Here is an 18981-nt window from a genome sequence, read left to right on the forward strand (position 1 = left end):
TGATATATCTTCTGCCATGGTCAAGTGAATATTGGCAGAAAATACAAATAATAATAAACCAGCTCGAACTATTGAAAACTGTGTGAAGCCCAAATACTAAATAACCAATTAATTCCTCAAAACAATGATCAGCAGTTTCCTCAAAAAATAATAACTAACATTACATATCAATTAAAAAAAGATAAAATTCTGATGTGTGAAAACCTGCAGCTTTCACTTCGAAAGTTACAGAATAAGTCATATAGAAGGAGGAAGTTCCCAAAAATGGACAGCATGATATATACGCCATGCCCTGTGGGTGTTTGCATGCTTTTGGCAAAGCTGACTCAGTCCTCTCTTAAGGCTTTTGAGTGTATGCCAAGAAAGTAATACAGGGAACAGGAAAGGGCTGCAAGTGGTTTGTGTCATCATCATCATCTCCAATGTCGCACAATTATAAAAATCTATCTGGCCTACACGCTCATATCATGTGGGGTGTTGTGCACTGATACAATGATGATTCTTAAGCTATTGGGGCAATACCTAGAGAAATCATACAAATCAGAGATAGTGGGGAGTGGAAAGTGGAAGTGGAAGTGACGTGGTGAGGATTTTGTCTCCAACTGCAACTGGCAAAAAAGATGCACAAACAGAGGTACAAAGAATGGTGAAATTGTTTTTCACAACACAGGAGCAAACAATAAAACCCTTTATGTTAGTTTCCTTCAAATTATGATCAAACATTAAAAAAAGTTTCTCACTGAAAGGCACACAAAAACAGGAAATGATAAAGCTGACTCAAATCCTTGCTTTTAAATCTTGCCCCAACAATCTTTTTTTTTTTTTTTGGCAACAATACACAGATCACAAAACACACAAACTTTGGTTCAGGACATTCTTTGCTTATCAAGAAAAAAAAAATCTAAATTTCACTTCTTAGACAGAAATCACACTTTCCTGATGAATTCCAGTTTAAAGGGGAGACACCATAATATATAAATTAGTGTGGGCAAGGACTTCATATAAACACATGGAAACAGTAGGGATGCCCCACAGCAACATATTCCATGGATAGAAATTTCCCCACCCTCTGCATTCACGTCAAAATCCAGTCACATTCATTATTACAACTGGTAACTCCTGAAGAAACCTCAAACTTGAAGCCTAACCAGAAAACCACACTAGGCAGTGCAACAGACAATGACAATGGAGAAGCTGAAAGATGTGATTAACGATCTGGTAGCGCTACCTTTTTTAAAATGGGATTCTCGTGGGGAATCCCCAATAGAGTGTGGGCTTGAAGAGAAAACCTTCATTAATTTCTGGCGAGTTTGTGAAATGACAGCTTCAGGAACTCGTGTACTGAGCTGGCCAAAACAAATTTAAAAGAAAATAAATAAATAAATAAATCCCAAGATATCTTCCCATTTTTATTGCTAATGCTGTCTTAAAAAAACATGCATTTCTTTCCAGAAAAAGAAAGAAAGAAATATTCATTTTATGTTATGTTTTTGTCTTCAAAATTGTTTTGTTTTTTTTTTTATTTGCAGTATTTATGTCCCAAATCACCTATAATGCAATTTCTTAGTGACCAATTAGTAAGCAATGTCAAAGTTTTAAATCAGATGCTGTACCAGGCTTATAAAGCATAAAGGAACAACTGCTGCTGAAGTGTGGTCATGCAAACCACTTTTCAAGTTGAACAGGAAGAAACACTAACAGCTTTCTCTGAACAGAGGAAGAGATCGAAACATCAATAAAGAGCAAAACATCAACCAAACAAATGCGCTATAGTACTGTGAGGTTTTTATCCAACTACTGATATGTGGCAATAAAAAGGGGAGTTTAAAAATGAGATATATTGAAAATGTGGACCGTCCTCTTTTTTTTTCCCCTCTCGAGTTAACCTCTGTTTCTGCCCACCTGGTCGTTGTGCATGGGTTTTTTTTTTTTTTTTTTTTTTTTTAACCAAGTTGTTTTTAAAGGGGAAAATGCAACATGATTAATAGGAAAAAATAAGTTGCCTCTACATGTTGACATACCTTGACAAACCCACTCATTTGATGGCTGCTATAAAATGCCCAGTCGCACAAGATAGCATCACTAACCACTGATAAACAGAACAACTGAGCACCTGAAAAGGAAACTCAAGCCAAGCCTTACTATGGAGCAGCTTTTCAAACTGGCCCTTTGGATGTTTTGCCTTCTAGGCTTCCTTCAAGCAATGCCTCTCAAGAATGGAACCAGTGAAGCAGAAAAATGCTACAACTTGATTGACCTGGACCTCAAGGGTCTCTCCAGGGATGTCTCATGTGTAAGTTATATCATCAGAGGAAATGTACAGCAGTCCTACTAACATTAACCGACTGGACATGTTTATATTCAAAGTAAGTCATAAAACTGAATGTCTTTTTCTCTGTTTCCTTGCAGGGACATCTGAAATTCACTGCTCCTAAAAACGTGATGGTAAGTGATTTTTGCTGATTATGCTCATTCAGGATGTTGATGCTGCTTTAACAAGAAAAAGTTCACCACTGTGTTTAAGCCCACTCAGACTGTCCTCCTGCTAAAACTGCTAAACATTACATTTGAACCACTTTCTTAAATATCTATTTTAAGAAATTTTGCCAATTTTGCCTGAATTTGATTCAACTTTTCAGTTGCTTTTTGTAATTTTTGTTGACTGTCCTAATTGGACAAAGTGTGACCATGAGGATCTTTTTTTGTCTTTTTCAGAAACAATGCTATGATGCTGCCATGACTGAGTTCGTGAAGGAGCTAAACCGATCCTCCTCTTCATGTACAGGAGACAAAGACCGACCTTTACAGTTCATAGGTGCTTTGGAATTCACCGATGAGTATCTAGAGAGCTCTCCAACTGTAAGTATTCACAATGTTATGTTTATTTATAAATTGGGCATTTTAAGTTCTTCACTCAAAATATAAGATCCAGTAGTAAACCAGCTTTCTCTCCTCATGCACAGGCTGCACCAACTGGATGCAACTGGGAGAAGACATCATTTGAAAACTTTGTGCAGTCCTTCGAAACCTTCCTTCAACAACTCAACAGCGAGAACTGCTAATCTACTCTGAACTTATAGATGTTTCTTTTACTTTATCATTATTTAAGATAACACACTGCACTAAAATGTGATGTCTCGTTGAAAAACTATTGAAAAACACTGAAACAAGTTCTCAAATTATTTATATATTTATTTATTTAATATATAATTGATGTACCAAAATCGCATTGTAAGTGAAAATTTGCTAATAAAATGTTAACTATTACAACTGTGATTCGTGTTTTTGTCTTCAAGTAAGAATGTATTTCCACTTCATGAGATGGCCCTTAGTAAGAATAAATTTGATTATCTGCATCTCGATAGCATCAGAGGGGGCAAGCTGTTTAACAAATCTTAAAGCTAGAAACAATGGTCTTGATGATCTTCAGCCCTGAACCTGTGTGACGACTTTCATTTAAGGAGACTTCATATCTTCAGAAACAAAAGATAGCTTGTGTGTTCAAGCAATTTGCAGCTCATATTTACATTCAGTAAGAACACAAAGTGGTGTGATGTCTTATGTCTGGAGTAACAGGTTGAAGGGACGCAGCCAAAGATACTGAATTTGCATGGGGCATCTGACTACAGATGCTCAACACAACATTAACTTTTCCGATTAAAAAGACAAAGTCAAAGCCTTCATATTGCTGGACCACATCAGAGGTATCACCTTTATCCATTTTCTCCTAGTCTGTATGCAGATCTACGATTTTATTTTACTTATACAGCTGAATTCCCAATTTTGCTGTTCCCTTTTATATGCACGTTTTATTGTTTCTGTTGTAAGACAAAGGAACAATTATAGAATGGCAACTGAAACGCCAATAACACTATCAGGAGTAATTCCCAGTTTATATACATATTCCTGGTTATATATACAACCTGAACATCATCTGACAAAAATTAGCAACGTTAAACGCAAGTTACCGTGCTGTTCTTTGATATGTATTTACTGATAAAATGATCAAAAAGGTAAAACCATATTCACATTAGTTACTGGGCAGCATAAAGGCGTCTCTGATGACTGATAATCGACCTCTGCGTTAGTGATGCAATTCTGGCACCTTTGATTTCAACATCCTATAAATAGACTAACGATATCAGTGACGCTGTCTGAGACAGGGGACGGCGCGGTGGAGCAGTGGTTGGTGCCATTGCTTCACCGCAAGAGGGTGGAGTTTGCATGTTCACCCTGTTAGCATGGGTTCTCTCCAGCTTCCTCCTACAGTCCAAAGTCATCCAAGACATCAATGACTACAAACTGGTTTCAGCCTCAGTTTTGTCAAAGTATGTCTCGACATGCTCAGCAGCCCTGAAGGATAAACAGTCTAGATAAGTCAAGAATGAATGGATGGCTGACACTGATATATATACAATCAATTAATTCCTCCTAAACCACAGTAAATGCATAGCTGATGTAGGACACATACTCGACCATCATTTGCACGGAAGGAACACAAGCTGTGCGAGTCATAACTCGCGTTTATCTCCGTCTGTCTGTCTGAATGAAACAACCTCTGACTATGACCAGAAAAAGAACATTTCGAATTACAAATTTGGCAACTATCCAAAAGTAGGTGTGATCTAGCTTTTTCCATAAATAAACTCTAAGTGAATCCTAATGTCATGTGCAGTGAGAACAGGATTAGTGGGACAGGCTGCGGTGGTGGAAATCCAATGATTTGAGGAACAAGAGCGTGTGGAAAGACAAGTAGTAGTAATGACTCATGGTTGCGCAGTTAAGAACTATGTTGGTAAACTTAAACAGAAACCACTGTCATTCAGCATGCAGTTGAACAAGCAATACTAACATACATACATAGAGGGTATTCTTATTCTAATATTCAGCTGGTTTCTTTTTCCTTTCCATTTATCTATTCAATCTTTTAAAATGTAACTGGCAGAAACATCCTTTTTCATCCCTTTTCATTCTTAATGCCGATGGTAATAAAGTACTTAAAGTTGAACTAGAGGGTCAAAGGGGTTTATACTTCATATAATTATTGATCAATATGACGTAATATGTCAATATTAAACAGATCTTTTTTTTTGTGGGGTGGGGGGGTCGAAATATCGAACAATCATGTTGCAAAAACAGTGTGCCTTGAAAATAAGTCTATAAAATGTGCTTACGAGGGGCAAACATCCCAGACAGGAGGAACTGGCTGACAAAGCAGTGCCAAACCTACTCACACATGCTACTAACAATGACAACATGAAGGGGATTGAGAAACAGGATTATATCAAGGGAAAAGATTGCAGAATCCAGTTCTCTGGCGTGATGAAACAGGATTTTTGTATTCTCGGCTCTGATTACGCCAAACAGGTATGGCATCACAATAAGGGGAAGTACAGTGAAAGGGGCATAGTTCCTACAGTAAAGTAAGGCAGGTAGTGATAGCTCTTACAAAGGCATGAATGAGTCAGGGACTGTACTTCACTAATGGCATCATGAAATTACAGATTCGTTCCAAATCCCGAAGAAGAGCGACCATTAGTACACTTTTTCAACGTGGCAATGCACCCCCCCCCCCCACCACTTCAGTGCAACAGCTGAAAGTGACCACACATGTCAACAGCAAGACGTCAAATCTATTGAGCACCTGTGGGGAATTTTTCATAGAAGTCAAGCAGTAACCCTGTCCCCCTCCCCCCCAAACACCATGGGAAATGTGTTACTCAAGTACTGAAGTGTATACACTAGATGCCAAGAGGGGTCAGAAGAGCATTTAAAAGTACTTAGTTCAAGCTAAGCACTAACATATTACCTCATATTACCCAGACTGAATCAATGGCATACTCATCTTTGCAACATTACATTTACAAAAACTAATTTACTAACCCTAACCCTTGTTCAGAGATGGTGTACATCTATGCTGCGTACTGTGTCTTCAGTAAAAATAAGTGAAATAATTAAGGCTGCTGTGCCAGTCTCATTGTGAATATCTCCATATTGGCGCCCAAAGAGTTCATTCCTTCATGTTAAGTGAGTTGTTTGAGACTGCTCCACTGATCATAAGTGAAATTTGATTAAATAAAAAAGACCAACATGGAGAACCGAACTGATGCAAAGAGAAAGGTTTTTCTTCGATTGAGCTCTGCTATATCTCAATGACAATCTTAGGAGGACAGTAATTATGTTGTGGCCATTTTATATATATTTATTTTTCCTTTTGCCAAGTATTCAAAAATTTATTTCATGAAAAACATTAACACACGCAGAGCTCAAACGGCAGGCAAAAGAGAAGATAAAACCTTTGCACCTAACCAGGGACAGACAACCTACTTTCACAAGAGCCAAAAGTTGAATGCTGTGCTTCTATAGGCCACTTGAGGGATTTTTTCATGGTGTAGTAGCATCACAAAAAAAAAAATTCCAGTCATCAAAAGGAAAACATTGCTGTAAGCATTAGATGATACAACAAATTCTGCCCACCCTTTCCACTTCACAGCTATATAAATTCAATGCAGCAGAGACGATAGGTAAACGAATCATACAACCCTACTTTACAACCTGCTTGACACACTGACAAGACTTCAAGCTGAGCATGGAGCAATTTTTAAGGGTTGCCTTATGGACTGCTGCTATATTTTGTTTTCTTCAAGCCTCTAAATCTCTTTCTGATAAGGACGCAAAAATCGAGTTCATGCGGGATGATGTCAAATGTGTAAGTCATTTCAAGACAAATACTTTTCCATCAGTTTGTCAAGATTCTGTTATTTTCTTATAGAGACTAATATTTCTTCTGTTAATACAGAAATCAAATTCCACCTTCTATGGTCCAAAAAATGTGAAGGTAAGAGGAGTTTTTTTTTTTTTTATTTATATATATTTTTTATTTTATTTTTGACGTTTCAGATGAACTGTTGTCTAAAATATGATACATTACCAAACACCTAAGCAACTACATATGAATGCATATGTATGATACAGTATATATATATATATACACATTATGTACCAAATATGATGACGATGACAGACTAATTTGTTTAAAACATTGTCAGAATTAAAACAGACGTGAGGGGTTCTCCTCAGCATCCAAGAAGCTCAAGCTTTAGGGTTTAGTTTTTAAAAACCACATATAGAAGCCCTCTAGTACAGGAAATGAGATTGACAGGTGTTGATACTTCGAACAGCCATGACAGCTTCCGCTGAATTATCTGCATATGGCCACAAGTCTCCCTCAGCCAGGGAGTAGAAAACTAAAACATCTTCCGTCTCTTGTACACAGAAAATTTGCATTGCTGAGGCACTGGAGTGCGTCAAAGCAGAACTTGGAGTAGTCCAATTTGAATGTGAGGGCGAGATTGCTTATGTAGACGATGCAGTTGAATTTATGGATCGCAAGATCAACAGTCTAGGAAACCGACCTGTGAGTATTTCTCCCTATTCTGTTTCTAAATCAAGAACCAATGATTAACAAAAAATGAGTATTACAACAAAAAATCTGCAAAACTGACTTACTATTTTCTTCCTAGACTCCAACAACCAAAAGTGAATGTGACTGTCATAAATGGCCTCAAGTTCCATTCCCTGAGTTTCTGGACAACATGGAAAGTTTACTTCAATTAGTGAAATCCACTACTGAATCCCAACTGAAAAGCTGAAAGTCAAGAGCGATAGCTGTATGCTGCACATAGCGAGACATCATCTGGCAAGTGAAATTTCCAGCCATTGATTCTGAGGCAGACGGATGTTTTAAGGATTTTATGTAATTGAGCAACATTGTTGCATGTTGAATGGAGTGCGTCAAGGCATATCGTTGTTCTTCTGTAAAGCTATGAGTATGAACACTGCTCTACAATACTTACATTTTATACCCATGTTACTGACAATGAGATATGGTAACGACTTAAAGTGAATGTTTTGTTTTTTATTTTTACTACAGAACAATGTAACCTTTTATTTATGCAAGTGTTTTTATGTATTCTCTATTTCTTCATTTCTTTAAGAAACTGCTGTGAAATGTATTTAAAAAGTTTCCCATCTCAAGCAATGCTGTAAGCTCTTTATAGCTCTAAATTTCTATTTATATATTTATTCTTTATTTAATATGCTGTATACCGGTGCTATAAACTTGAATGTATAACTTAATAAACGGAATCTCAAAGAGTTTATGTATTGTCATTCGAAACATCTACAGATTGAAGAAAACCTCAATCCTGTCCTCAGCAGGTTATGTGTTCTAACCCATGAAATATATCTAACAACAGAGATTTTGCCTTAGAGCAAAATTTTCCCTGTTTAGCAGTGATGTGAAATTAATGTGGGTGAAAAATAAATGTGTTACCTCTGTGGGTGGCTGCATTTCCTCCATGTTAAGGGCAAATGAACCAGTCAAGCTGTCCACAAGAAGTTTGAAGGTGGAAAATCATGTCATACGGAAGTCACTGTCAAGTCATTTTTGGAACAAATACAGATCCTGTACAGCCCCATGGTACCTCGCCGTTAGGAAGGTTCACCTTGCTATTCGCCTATGAAACGGTGCCTCAGTTAATAGTAGGACCGATGTAATATAATCATGGGTATTCAGACTTTCTAATCAACTGGAACACTTCGTGACAATGATATTTTATGAGTATTCGGCTAGATGACTCTATTACACACCAATTGCTCTTACTGCCATGAAAAAGCTGGACTGGCTTCAAATAATGATACATTTTTGAGCTGTTTTTTGATCCGGAGAACAAAAATGCAATGACGTTTACCGAAGATCAACATAATCTGCATCAGCCGTCCCCAAACCTCCAAACCCCGGGCCACACAGAAAGAATAAATAACTTACACACTTTATGACTGTTTTTGTAGTGCATCTCATTGTGATGGCATGTTTAACTGTTACCCTAGAAATCAGAGAGGATGTTACTCATGTTATGTTGGATTTCTGACTAGAATCCAACATAACAGTCCTGACTAGAACCAGGAAATACGACCATATTAGTCCAGCGCTCAGGTCTCAGCACTGCCTTCCTGTCGCTCAGAGAATAGACTTTAAAACAGCTCTCTTCATGGTCCAGCACCAAAGTACATATCTCTGACATGCTAGAGCCATGTGACACATCTCGGACACTGAGAACCTCGGGGACTGGTCTCCTGGTGGTGCCCAGAGTCAGGACTAAACATGGACTTTGAGAAGATGAGAGACAGGCCTCAACTCTCAACGTTTAAATCCAGGCTGAAAACAGTTCTATTTAGGTGTGCATATGACAACTGAAAGTATTTTAACTGCGCTTGTTAAGCGTTTAATTCATTCAATGATTTAATATGACTTCCTGTAATTTTTTCTCTGTATCACCCTTGGTATGACTTGTGCTCTAAATAAACTTGCCTCATCTTGACTTGTTGCTGCAATGTTGCGAGGACGTTGCTAATAAAGCTATATTTAGAAAATACCACAGTTTTTATGCTAGTCGTATCATTCCATTTTGTTGTATTTATCCGCCACTCCTTAAAAACTGGTTTGTGAAAATACTGTCTGACCAAAAAAAAAAAAAGAAAAAAGACATTATACCATACGAAACAGTTGATTTGCATGTTTTGAACTTGCGCCTAAAAGGTGACATTGTTTGAATTTAGTAATTTACGTTGCATCATGGTATTGTTAGCAAGATTGATCTCTAGCTGCATCCCTACTGCAGTTGTTATCGGGGCTTCCAGATACCTTCTTCTTTTTTTTTTTTTTTTTTATTTCCAAGAAATAAAATAGAAAGACTGATTTATGGTAAGGGTAGCTACAACAGCTTTTGTTTTTAATTGGTTCTTTCCATATCTGACAGGTGGTTCTTGCCCATCACCTCCATTGTGGAAGTCATTTTGCCTACTCTTCACTGTCTTATAGTCATGGGTATTCTGATGAGTTTGGTTGAACTTTTATTTAAATATTTTGTCCCTTGGATTTCACAAGCATTTCACTGCACAGCACCACAGCATAGGTGCTACAGCTTCTAAGCGCTCATGGGCTAAAATTTTTTCACTGTTTAACCACATCAAGAGAGTTGCATATCCTGTTTATCTCTAAACCTACTAGTATCACCTCAGTGACTGGGGACAAAAAAGAAAGAAAAAAACGAAAGGTTTTGATAGTTTATAGTACATTAATGTGCTCCTGTTTGGGAGACCTAAGAAAGTAATTTAAATATCCCTCAGTTTTGGATCGCTGTGAATTTCCAACGCACAGTGCTCACTCACGTATATAAAAACCTACATAGAAACTAAGATAATATGAAATTATTCTAATATTAATATTGTTAACAGCAATAATCTATGAATAGTATACACATATAGAGTAAAGAGAATGCAAAGCTGACATTTAACTACACAAATTCATTCAAAATTTGCCAGTATGACAGTTCTAAAATATTATGGGCTGGTGCCATAGAAGTCTTAGCTGGACGCCTGATGTTTGCTGCATAGGCATAGGTAACATGGTAACAGCTTAAAAATGGACAGTCAGATGGGAGCATCTGGGCCACTTATCTATCCATCTGATCTGAATTCCTTGTGTTCATTTAAAATCAACCAATAAATAAATCAATAAATAAATAAATAAATAAACTACAGGCAGCAGCAGGAAGGAGAGCTATTTACATGCAGCATCTACAAAGCTGGGATCAAGACAACATGACTTTGTTCATATGCATGCTTACAGGTTTTCCCTGTTTCACTCACACACACATATATATATAAATATATACAATAATGTAAAGAAAAGTCTGGGGAAAAGCAAGTCTGCTCAATAAAATCAACATCAGAATCAGAATAACTCTGGTGCAGAACCTCATCAATAGTCCAACAGTGTTGCAACAAATATATTGCCAACTTTAATTTTCTGGCATAAAATCATAAACAGTATAAGGAGGTATCACATTTTTGTGCATTGCATCACAATTTGAGGTAGCACTCTATGAGGCATATAGCATAAAATAGTAACGTATAAAGTATGAAACCTGGAGCTATACGTACACCTGAAAGACTTGATCCATGGACACAAGTTTCCTAAATGCACTGAAAATTCCTTCTACTGCAAACGAGTAGGAAGCAGACACACCGTCCCATTCACAAGACTGCTCTACAATTGGGAGTAAAGGAACATGCTGCAATGTCTTTACAGGAAACCAATGCATTTCCTGTACGTGTATATAATAACAGAGTGAGGGCATGTCAACAGTATGCATCAACATGGGGTCGTCTATTTGTCTGAATCAAGTGACAAGAAACTAATTCTTCACATAATAAAGTGTGCATCTCTGCAGTGGAAGTCTGTGAATAAGTAATACCCATTTTATATATTGTTAAAAGCTAGAAAATATAATGAGATTTAGACCGCCATAAGCAACAACTAGTTACAGAAAAAGATCCCAAAAAGCAAAGCAAACTTATTTATATCACGCCAGATCAGGATAGAATGACACGTACTTTACTCCAGGTTTTAATCTTGCATACATTTATTTTTTTATGCCAACTGTTCCAAGACAAGGAGTGAATCAAACTTCTGATATTGCTGATGTGGAAAACAAAGAATATCTCCTTAAGAGATAAGCACAAACAGTAACTTTAACAGGACAAAACACTGGTCTTTTATGCGAGACTCAATCCTTCAGACCACGACTTCATGACCATAGATTCATGACAATTTTCATTACAACAAAAAACAAAAAACAAAAAAAAAAACAATGTTAAACATAAATAATGTAAATAACTAAAGCAGGTTATAAACACTATTATATGCTTTAGTGTAGTAGTCTAGTAAATACAATAGTATATAGTTAGCATAACTATATGTATAAACTAAATCAGGGAGAGATATTAAACTGATATCCTGAATAAGTAGTGGCCAGGCACACAGCAGGGGATTGCATTTAGGGTTAGGGTTAAACATAAAAGATACTCATTATAACAAGTGCTTCTTGCAGGGGAAAGGGGAAAAAAAAAAAAAAAAAGAACTTTTATATCTTTAAAACTTTTAATCCCTGTGTTTCGTTTTTTTTCCAGTAATAATGCAGTTTCATTCACATAGTGAAGTTATCACTGACCGAAAGCTTGTCCAGCCAGGAACCAAAACCCTGTTGCAGCAAGTATGCTCTCAGCATGCTCTTGGCCTCCTGGTATGGCTTCGCCATCCTCTTCAGTGACAGAAAAAAAAAACAATCGTAATATAATTAACAATGAATGCTTTTGAGTGAGTTTTTAGGTAATTGTAAGACTGACTTGGCAGAATTGATTTTGAATGTGAAATGATGCAAAGACGATATGCTGCAGCTCACTTCAGATGAATTACATGCAGAGTGAGGCAGGCCACTGAGGAAGTAGGTTTGGGTACATTATCTTTGAAGACTATCAGCTAACAGCTGAAGGATGTAAGTAAACAAGCATAATGCAAAAATATTATGTAACGTTAACATCATTTTTTTAGTTTGTCAATTCATTTCTACATATAAGAACTCATTTTGATGAAGAAATAAACTTAATGTCAGTGGATCCGTGTCAAGACCTGCAAATGTCACTTTGGTAACATTATATTATACATTACATTAGACAAATGTGGAGAAGTTGTTGATGTTACCTTGGCTTCTCTGTAAGAGCTTGTAGCCAGCAGATCCTGCCTCTGGGTTTCTTTGGCCACCAACTTGAAGCGGTGTAGCATTGCTGCTTTGCATAAACGGCTTGCCAGAGCAGGGCCACTCTTAAAGGGAGATCTACAACAAGACAATCACTTTAAACATATAGCTCGCTGTAAACAGAGTAGAAAAGCACATCAGCACAGAGCAGACAGACTAGAGAACTAATGGCCAAGGCTGTGCTGCCTTGTGGCTCTATTGCAGCTTTCAGATATGCAAATATATACCCAACTGATGCTGCAGCAACTCTTAATGGTTTTAAATCTGAAAGGCAACTGTTTAACTGCTTTCATGAGACAACACACTACCAACTTTCTACATAGTCATCCATACTCGTCTATGGTCTTGCCCTTCAGGCCATCCACGACCTCTATGGAGCTATCTCCTTCACTCCAGTTGATACCACAGGTCAGCTGGCCATTGGTGCCGTCTGTGCCCCTCATAGCCACCGAAGGAACCAGGCTTATGTGAGGCCTTATCATGCAGTAGAACGTGGGCAGCTGAGAGGTAACCCCTTCCACACGCTGACTCACAGATATCTCCATGCCACGGATATTACTGGCACAAGACTCCCCTGTAGAATTCAATCAAAAGTTGGTATATTTCAACAAATATCTGTGTATTACTTTGCTTATTTCATTTTATTTTTAAAAGCTGGCTAGAATCTTGCTTTGAGAAATCAAGAGGTCATGCTTTAATTTTTGTAATGTGAACCTTTACCATCTAATAGGCAGCTCAGGCTAAAATCGTTTTGGGGAAAAAAGGATTTGCTGGAGGAAAATTCAAAAATTCAAATGTATTGCCAACAACTATTATATTTGGTCACGTGCACCATGCTCATTTACACTTTACCATTTAAAATCAAATATCTTACTGTCAGTTTAATTTGGTTTTACAAAAGGTGTTGTACATTTTTATACAAATTCAGTGCAACTAATTTTGGAGTTTCCCTCTGATTGCAAATGTGGGCCGGATAGTCATCATGATTATGAGAAAAGGACAGAATCTGATGGAAAATTAAACAACAGGCTTCTGTAAAACCTGACTTGGAAACTTGAGTAGGATATTTTCATACCTGCTCAAGCTACTTTTTTTATGATTATTTTAATGTTGGGGATTTTGTTTGCTAAAGGTGAGCCCTTTCATGCATGACAAAGTAGCTCAAAATCTCATAGCTTCATGAATTCATATCCAACATCCATTAAACCACTGTTGTAAAATGTTGTATAGCATATAACCATTGTTCGACTCACATTAACTGCTGTGTCTCATATTTGGTAAAAGGTGCCAGAGAATTTATGTCAAATGACTTCAGATACAGGACTTGCCTATGAGGATGCTTTGGACATAAATGGGCTCAATGAAGTGGCTGAGCAACGCTCCCTGGTAACCAAGCACCTGCCACTGAGTAATCTTGTCTGTGGTGGACATGCTGATTATACTGGAGGCCGATTGATCAATGCTTGATGAGAAAACTGAGAAGACCTACAAAAAAAAAATATTAGTTTTTGGTCATGCAGAGGTTTAACTAGCAGCTAGCACAAGACATATTTAAAATCCCACAAATGGGACAATTTCACATTACCTTGCCCTCCACTGACAGGTGTAGACCGATCTCGTTATTGACTTGCCATGCCGAAATTGAGAGGGGGTTCAGGCGCCTTGGAATGAAAGGTGTTTTAAAAGGGGGTATTTGGGGTTCAAATTAAGTCTTTCACTCACCACCAATTCCTAAATCATGTTGATATAACAATTAATATGTGGGAGCCATGTCTTCCAGAAGAACTTCATCTAAATTTCATCAGTAAAGTGCAGATTGAATTTGCAAAGCTGATAATCAAACACTCACAGCTTCGAAGGGATCTGAGCAGCACCCTTTGGCAGTTGATTCACATAAAGGTGAAGGGTGATGCCGTCCTTCAGGCTGAGGAGGCCACTGCTGCTGCTCTGCTGGAAGATGGACCTCTCCTTCAGATTGGCTGTTTTGCTGAAGAACATTAGTACGTGCCGATACAAAAACCTAACAACACAGTTGGAGAACGGCTCATTACGACGTTACATCTAAAATATAAGCTCATGTGCAACAACAGTATCTATGAATAATCAAGGAAAACAATTTACACCTTAGCCAAAGAGCCATCATTTGTATGCAAGCTTCTCTCAAAAGGGCAAATGTCATATTGAAGATGACTGCATGTCCTGATAGTCATATCTGCGGATGTCTAATATATTTATCTTGGTATATCTAGGTATGCATGAATACATTTCTTAGTTTTAGGAAGTGGCATTGTAACCACTGTGCTAACCTCATCAGAGATCTTCTTGCAGTTACAACGCCATGTGAATCATGAACAATCCGTCCACACAATGATGCACTCTCTTTAGTATTGAAGTTCCCAGTACCCAGAGCAACCACCTCACATCTGCTAGCTAGAAAAAGAGATTACAGTGCCAACAGTGGTAAATAAAAAAAATCAAACTTAGCTAATCTAACTATTAAAGATTTGATGTCACCTAAAGTTTATCTGCATGCATTTCTGTTTTTGTTCTTACCACACTGATTTGAGGTATGGCATTTCTGAGCTCAAGGAACAAAAATCCTACCTATACACCTACACCTACCCATCATGGCATTAGGGGTTTTCTTTCTTAGAAATGCAGTTGACACAAAAAAGCCTGATAACATTTAAGTTAGTAGAAATGTTCATCATTATGATAATACCTGAACATGAGAGGGGTTGGGGAAAGCAATATTTATTCACTAAATTACTTAATACACTGAGTCAGAGATTAGGCTGATAAAAGTAGTGGCAGATTAAATTACCTATTGTACAATGGTTCAGGGACCGGCCTTTGAAGCATCCAAGAGCTCACTTACAAGTCTGAATGATGAATGCCGCGGTGGTGGCGGCACAGGAAGAGAACTCGAGGTGGCTGTTCATCAGTTTAGTGAGGAGATCCCTGACAGCATGGGGAATCTGAAGATTGACAGAACTCATTCTTCCTGGGCAATAAAAAATAGACAAAAGATTTACCGGCTGAACGGACTGAAACCCTGAATGAAAAAGATATGTACAGATATAAAAATGCTGTATTGTGGCATGTGATTGTATGGTATTCCCTGTATAGCAATTACAGTTTCAAATAGATTTCCTGCCCTCACTTAATGCTGCAAAGAAAGAATTCTGCCATGTGCCTTTGTGTGAACTATCCAACTGTGCGAAATCAATTCACTCCTTATTTTTAATTTGATTATAGTAACTTTGAAAATCACAGAGAAATCCAGAGTTACCATGAGCTGCTCGAGAAGGATAGGTATCAGAAATGGAGGGTTCCTCCCTAGCTGGTAAGGGTGGGGGGACACCTAAGGAAAGATAAGAAATGAGAGCATGATGTTCTTAATAGTAATAATAAAATAGTTTTTGCGTCACCTTTCCAGCCACCACCTTTCAAAGCAGGTCAAAAACATCCTCTTGCTTGCCACTTAAGTAATTTTCACTCCACGTCAAAAACGTCTACATGTAGTACCATATGCTATTGAAAAACTATAAATTCAGAAACCCAAAGTTTAATGAGCTTTAGATGCAAACCTGCTACGTCAGGTCGAACAGAGTTGATATTTTCCAAAGTGGGCAACAAGTCCTGCAGGGCCAACTGTGCTGCTTTGAGCCGGGCATCCTTTTTTGTTATTCCCATGCCAGTCTTGTACTCAACCCCATCGATAACCACACAAAAGGCAAAATACAACACTGGTAAATTGCCTGTGAAAACACAAGTCAAGAAACTGACCGAATCCAAACGATCAAATATAACCTTTTATTTATATATGTATATATATATATAAATAAAATACTGATAAAATTGTTTTGCAGTAACATGTTAGAGATTAAACAAGTAGTTGTTTGATTAGGTCAACAGACCATTAATCATCAGCTAAGAAAAAATGCAAAATAATCTATTATCTTTCATATTTAGGGGTTTTGAAATATGATCTAAACGAATTATGTGCTTCAAGAATTTGTCAGATGCTTTCCGCTGTGTAATAGACTTATTGATCAATATTAAATGTAATAGAAAAATTAAACATCAAATCTGTAACAGCAATCATTACAAAAATCTGGAATTACAGGACAAATATGTGAATTTTGACACAGGGTACACCTATTTATTTATATATATATATATATATATATGTGTGTGTGTGTGTGTGTGTGTGTGTGTCCTGAGGCACTTTACCTGTGGTTACTGTCTCCTTCATTTCCAGGTGTAATTGCAGAACCTGAGCTAGCTGATGGAGCAGAGACACAGCATGCACTTCCCCACACTTGTATCTTTCAATCAGTGTTTCAGTTGAGACTTTTTGCTTGAAAGCAGGTGCTTAGTTGGGGAAAGAAGGAAAATTGAATAACAGGCAGATTCAAATTTTTCATAGTATGGTTAAAAAAATAATATGTATATATATATATATATAGGAGTATATATATATATATATATATATATATATATATCCATAGGAGTCTAATGGGATTAAAAACTCGCCAGACAAGACTTAACTTTTCCTTTGTTGGCCACGGACATCCTTTCTATCCTCATTCAAAGTTGACAGAGTAGACAAAGGCGCATATGCTTCGGTCACTTCTGACGTCACAGGCAAATTTTTCATCAACATTTGGGCAAAAGAGGCTCCTCTGGAGCCTTGAAACGATCCGCCAGCAGGAAACATCCCGAAAGTTTGAACTAGTCCTGAAAGCAGAGAACATAACTCGTTACAATTTAAATAAAAAACAAAACAAAACACAAAATTAGGGACAAATTTACAACATTGTACAAATGTAGCGCTGTTTAATTAATCACACAAGCAAACTATGACAAAAAAAAATATCAATAATATGTTTAAGCATGTTATGGATCATACTTAAATATATGATCCATGTATTTAAACATGATCAGTGGCAGGTGTTGGACCCAAACCAAAACTGATGCAATCTGACACAACAGTCCTGAGATAATTCCTACACTCATTGAGGATGTAATTCTCAGTATTTATTTATTTTATGTTTTTTTAAGAAAAAGGTGCAAACCCGACTTTACAATTAAAGCCTGTTTCTGTGGTACTTCTGAGCTGCGCGTTTGAACAGCTGTTTTAGTATCAATAAAACATTCAGGGCCAGACAGTACACAGCCAGCTGCAATAAGAGATATAATAAACATGTTAACTTATTGACAAACATATTTTAGTCGCGGTTAAAGCAGCGTTATTTTTTTACATTACCTTTACCGCTAATGCTAAAGCTAATGCTAACCGTGACCTCTCGGACGCCACAACTCCAGGAAAAAAAAAAACAAAAAAACAAAAACGTTTTTAACCCCTACAAAAAAGCAAAAGTCACACAAGCAAGTCGTCGACAAAACTTTTTTTTTTTTTTTTTTGGCGTAAATTTTTCGTGAATCCACAGTCGCAATATTAAATAAAAACATCGATTTTAAACAAAAACCACGTTATTTCTAAGACTTACCGCTGGCTTCCGGCTTCAGGGAGGGGGCGTGGCCTGAGCGTGGGGAGACGTTTGATTGACAGGCGGCTCACTTGCCATTGACCTGACTTACATTTGACCTGAAGTGACCGCCGCTTCCCTTCAACTCTTCTGAGGTTTACGAATGTGTTCATGGGGATTTTAGAGCATTCTTCCAGAGGCACGTTTGTGAGGTCGCACACTGATGCTGAACAAGAAGGCCTGGCTCTCAGCGTCTGCTCTAATTCATACCGAAGGGAAGGTGTGCTATCGGGTCAAGTTCATCCACGCCAAACTCCATGTCCTTATGGACCTTGCTCTGTTGGGAGCATGGAATTGTCCAAAATCTCTTGGTGCACCACCATAACAAGAAATTCTAGACGATAGCTTAGAGCGGAGACTGAGAGCCACGCCTTCTCGTCCAACATCAGTGTGTGACCTCACTAATGTGCCTCCAGAAGAATGGTTGAAAATTCCCATAAACGCACTCCTAAAGCGTTCCCAGAGGAGTTGAAGTGATGGGATGTTACTTATCGTATGCAAGTCCAGGCAGGTGAGCCAATACTTGTGGCACTATTGTGTATACAAGTAGGGAGTGTTTCCAAAAATATTATCCCATCGGCCGATTTGTGGACTCTGTGTTTACAGCCAACTTGCCAAGCACAGAAATCATTCATGCTAAACATCAACATAAAAAATAAATTTCATGAAATTGTTATAAATGCAAACGAAAATGAAAATGATCTCAGTCTAACAATCAGGCTGTGCTGCCAGATTGCTGCCTTGATAAATGGTTTTTCTGCAGG

At 37.6% G+C, this 18981-nt stretch overlaps 2 protein-coding genes and 1 long non-coding RNA gene across 3 annotated transcripts in view; 1 reads left to right on the forward strand and 2 right to left on the reverse strand.

The window, feature by feature from the left end:
- Nucleotides 1-11096, reverse strand: part of bbs12 (Bardet-Biedl syndrome 12) — a 35138-nt gene extending 24042 nt beyond the window's left edge. Inside the window, exon 1 of the mRNA XM_029512304.1 lies at nucleotides 11008-11096. The gene's annotated coding sequence lies outside the window, so the exon portion shown is untranslated. The remainder of the gene's footprint in view (nucleotides 1-11007) is intronic.
- On the forward strand, nucleotides 6542-8234 carry LOC115049788 (uncharacterized). Its single transcript, XR_003841145.1, has 4 exons — nucleotides 6542-6709; nucleotides 6800-6838; nucleotides 7277-7417; nucleotides 7524-8234. It is a non-coding gene; the product is annotated as an uncharacterized LOC115049788 (long non-coding RNA).
- A 957-nt stretch (nucleotides 11097-12053) lies between the features above and the next one.
- Nucleotides 12054-18476, reverse strand: adad1 (adenosine deaminase domain containing 1 (testis-specific)). The gene is made up of 12 exons (XM_029513222.1): nucleotides 18428-18476; nucleotides 16899-17039; nucleotides 16253-16423; nucleotides 15955-16026; nucleotides 15541-15666; nucleotides 14969-15092; nucleotides 14512-14682; nucleotides 14248-14323; nucleotides 13991-14147; nucleotides 12996-13236; nucleotides 12608-12740; nucleotides 12054-12167 (listed from the first exon to the last, which is right to left on the reverse strand). Exons 1-12 carry the CDS (start codon nucleotides 18474-18476, stop codon nucleotides 12054-12056), a joined length of 1575 nt encoding a protein of 524 aa, XP_029369082.1.
- Nucleotides 18477-18981: the final 505 nt, after the last annotated feature.

Source organism: Echeneis naucrates, chromosome 10 (genome assembly GCF_900963305.1).
Source record: "Echeneis naucrates chromosome 10, fEcheNa1.1, whole genome shotgun sequence".
Classification (NCBI taxonomy): Eukaryota; Metazoa; Chordata; class Actinopteri; order Carangiformes; family Echeneidae; genus Echeneis; species Echeneis naucrates.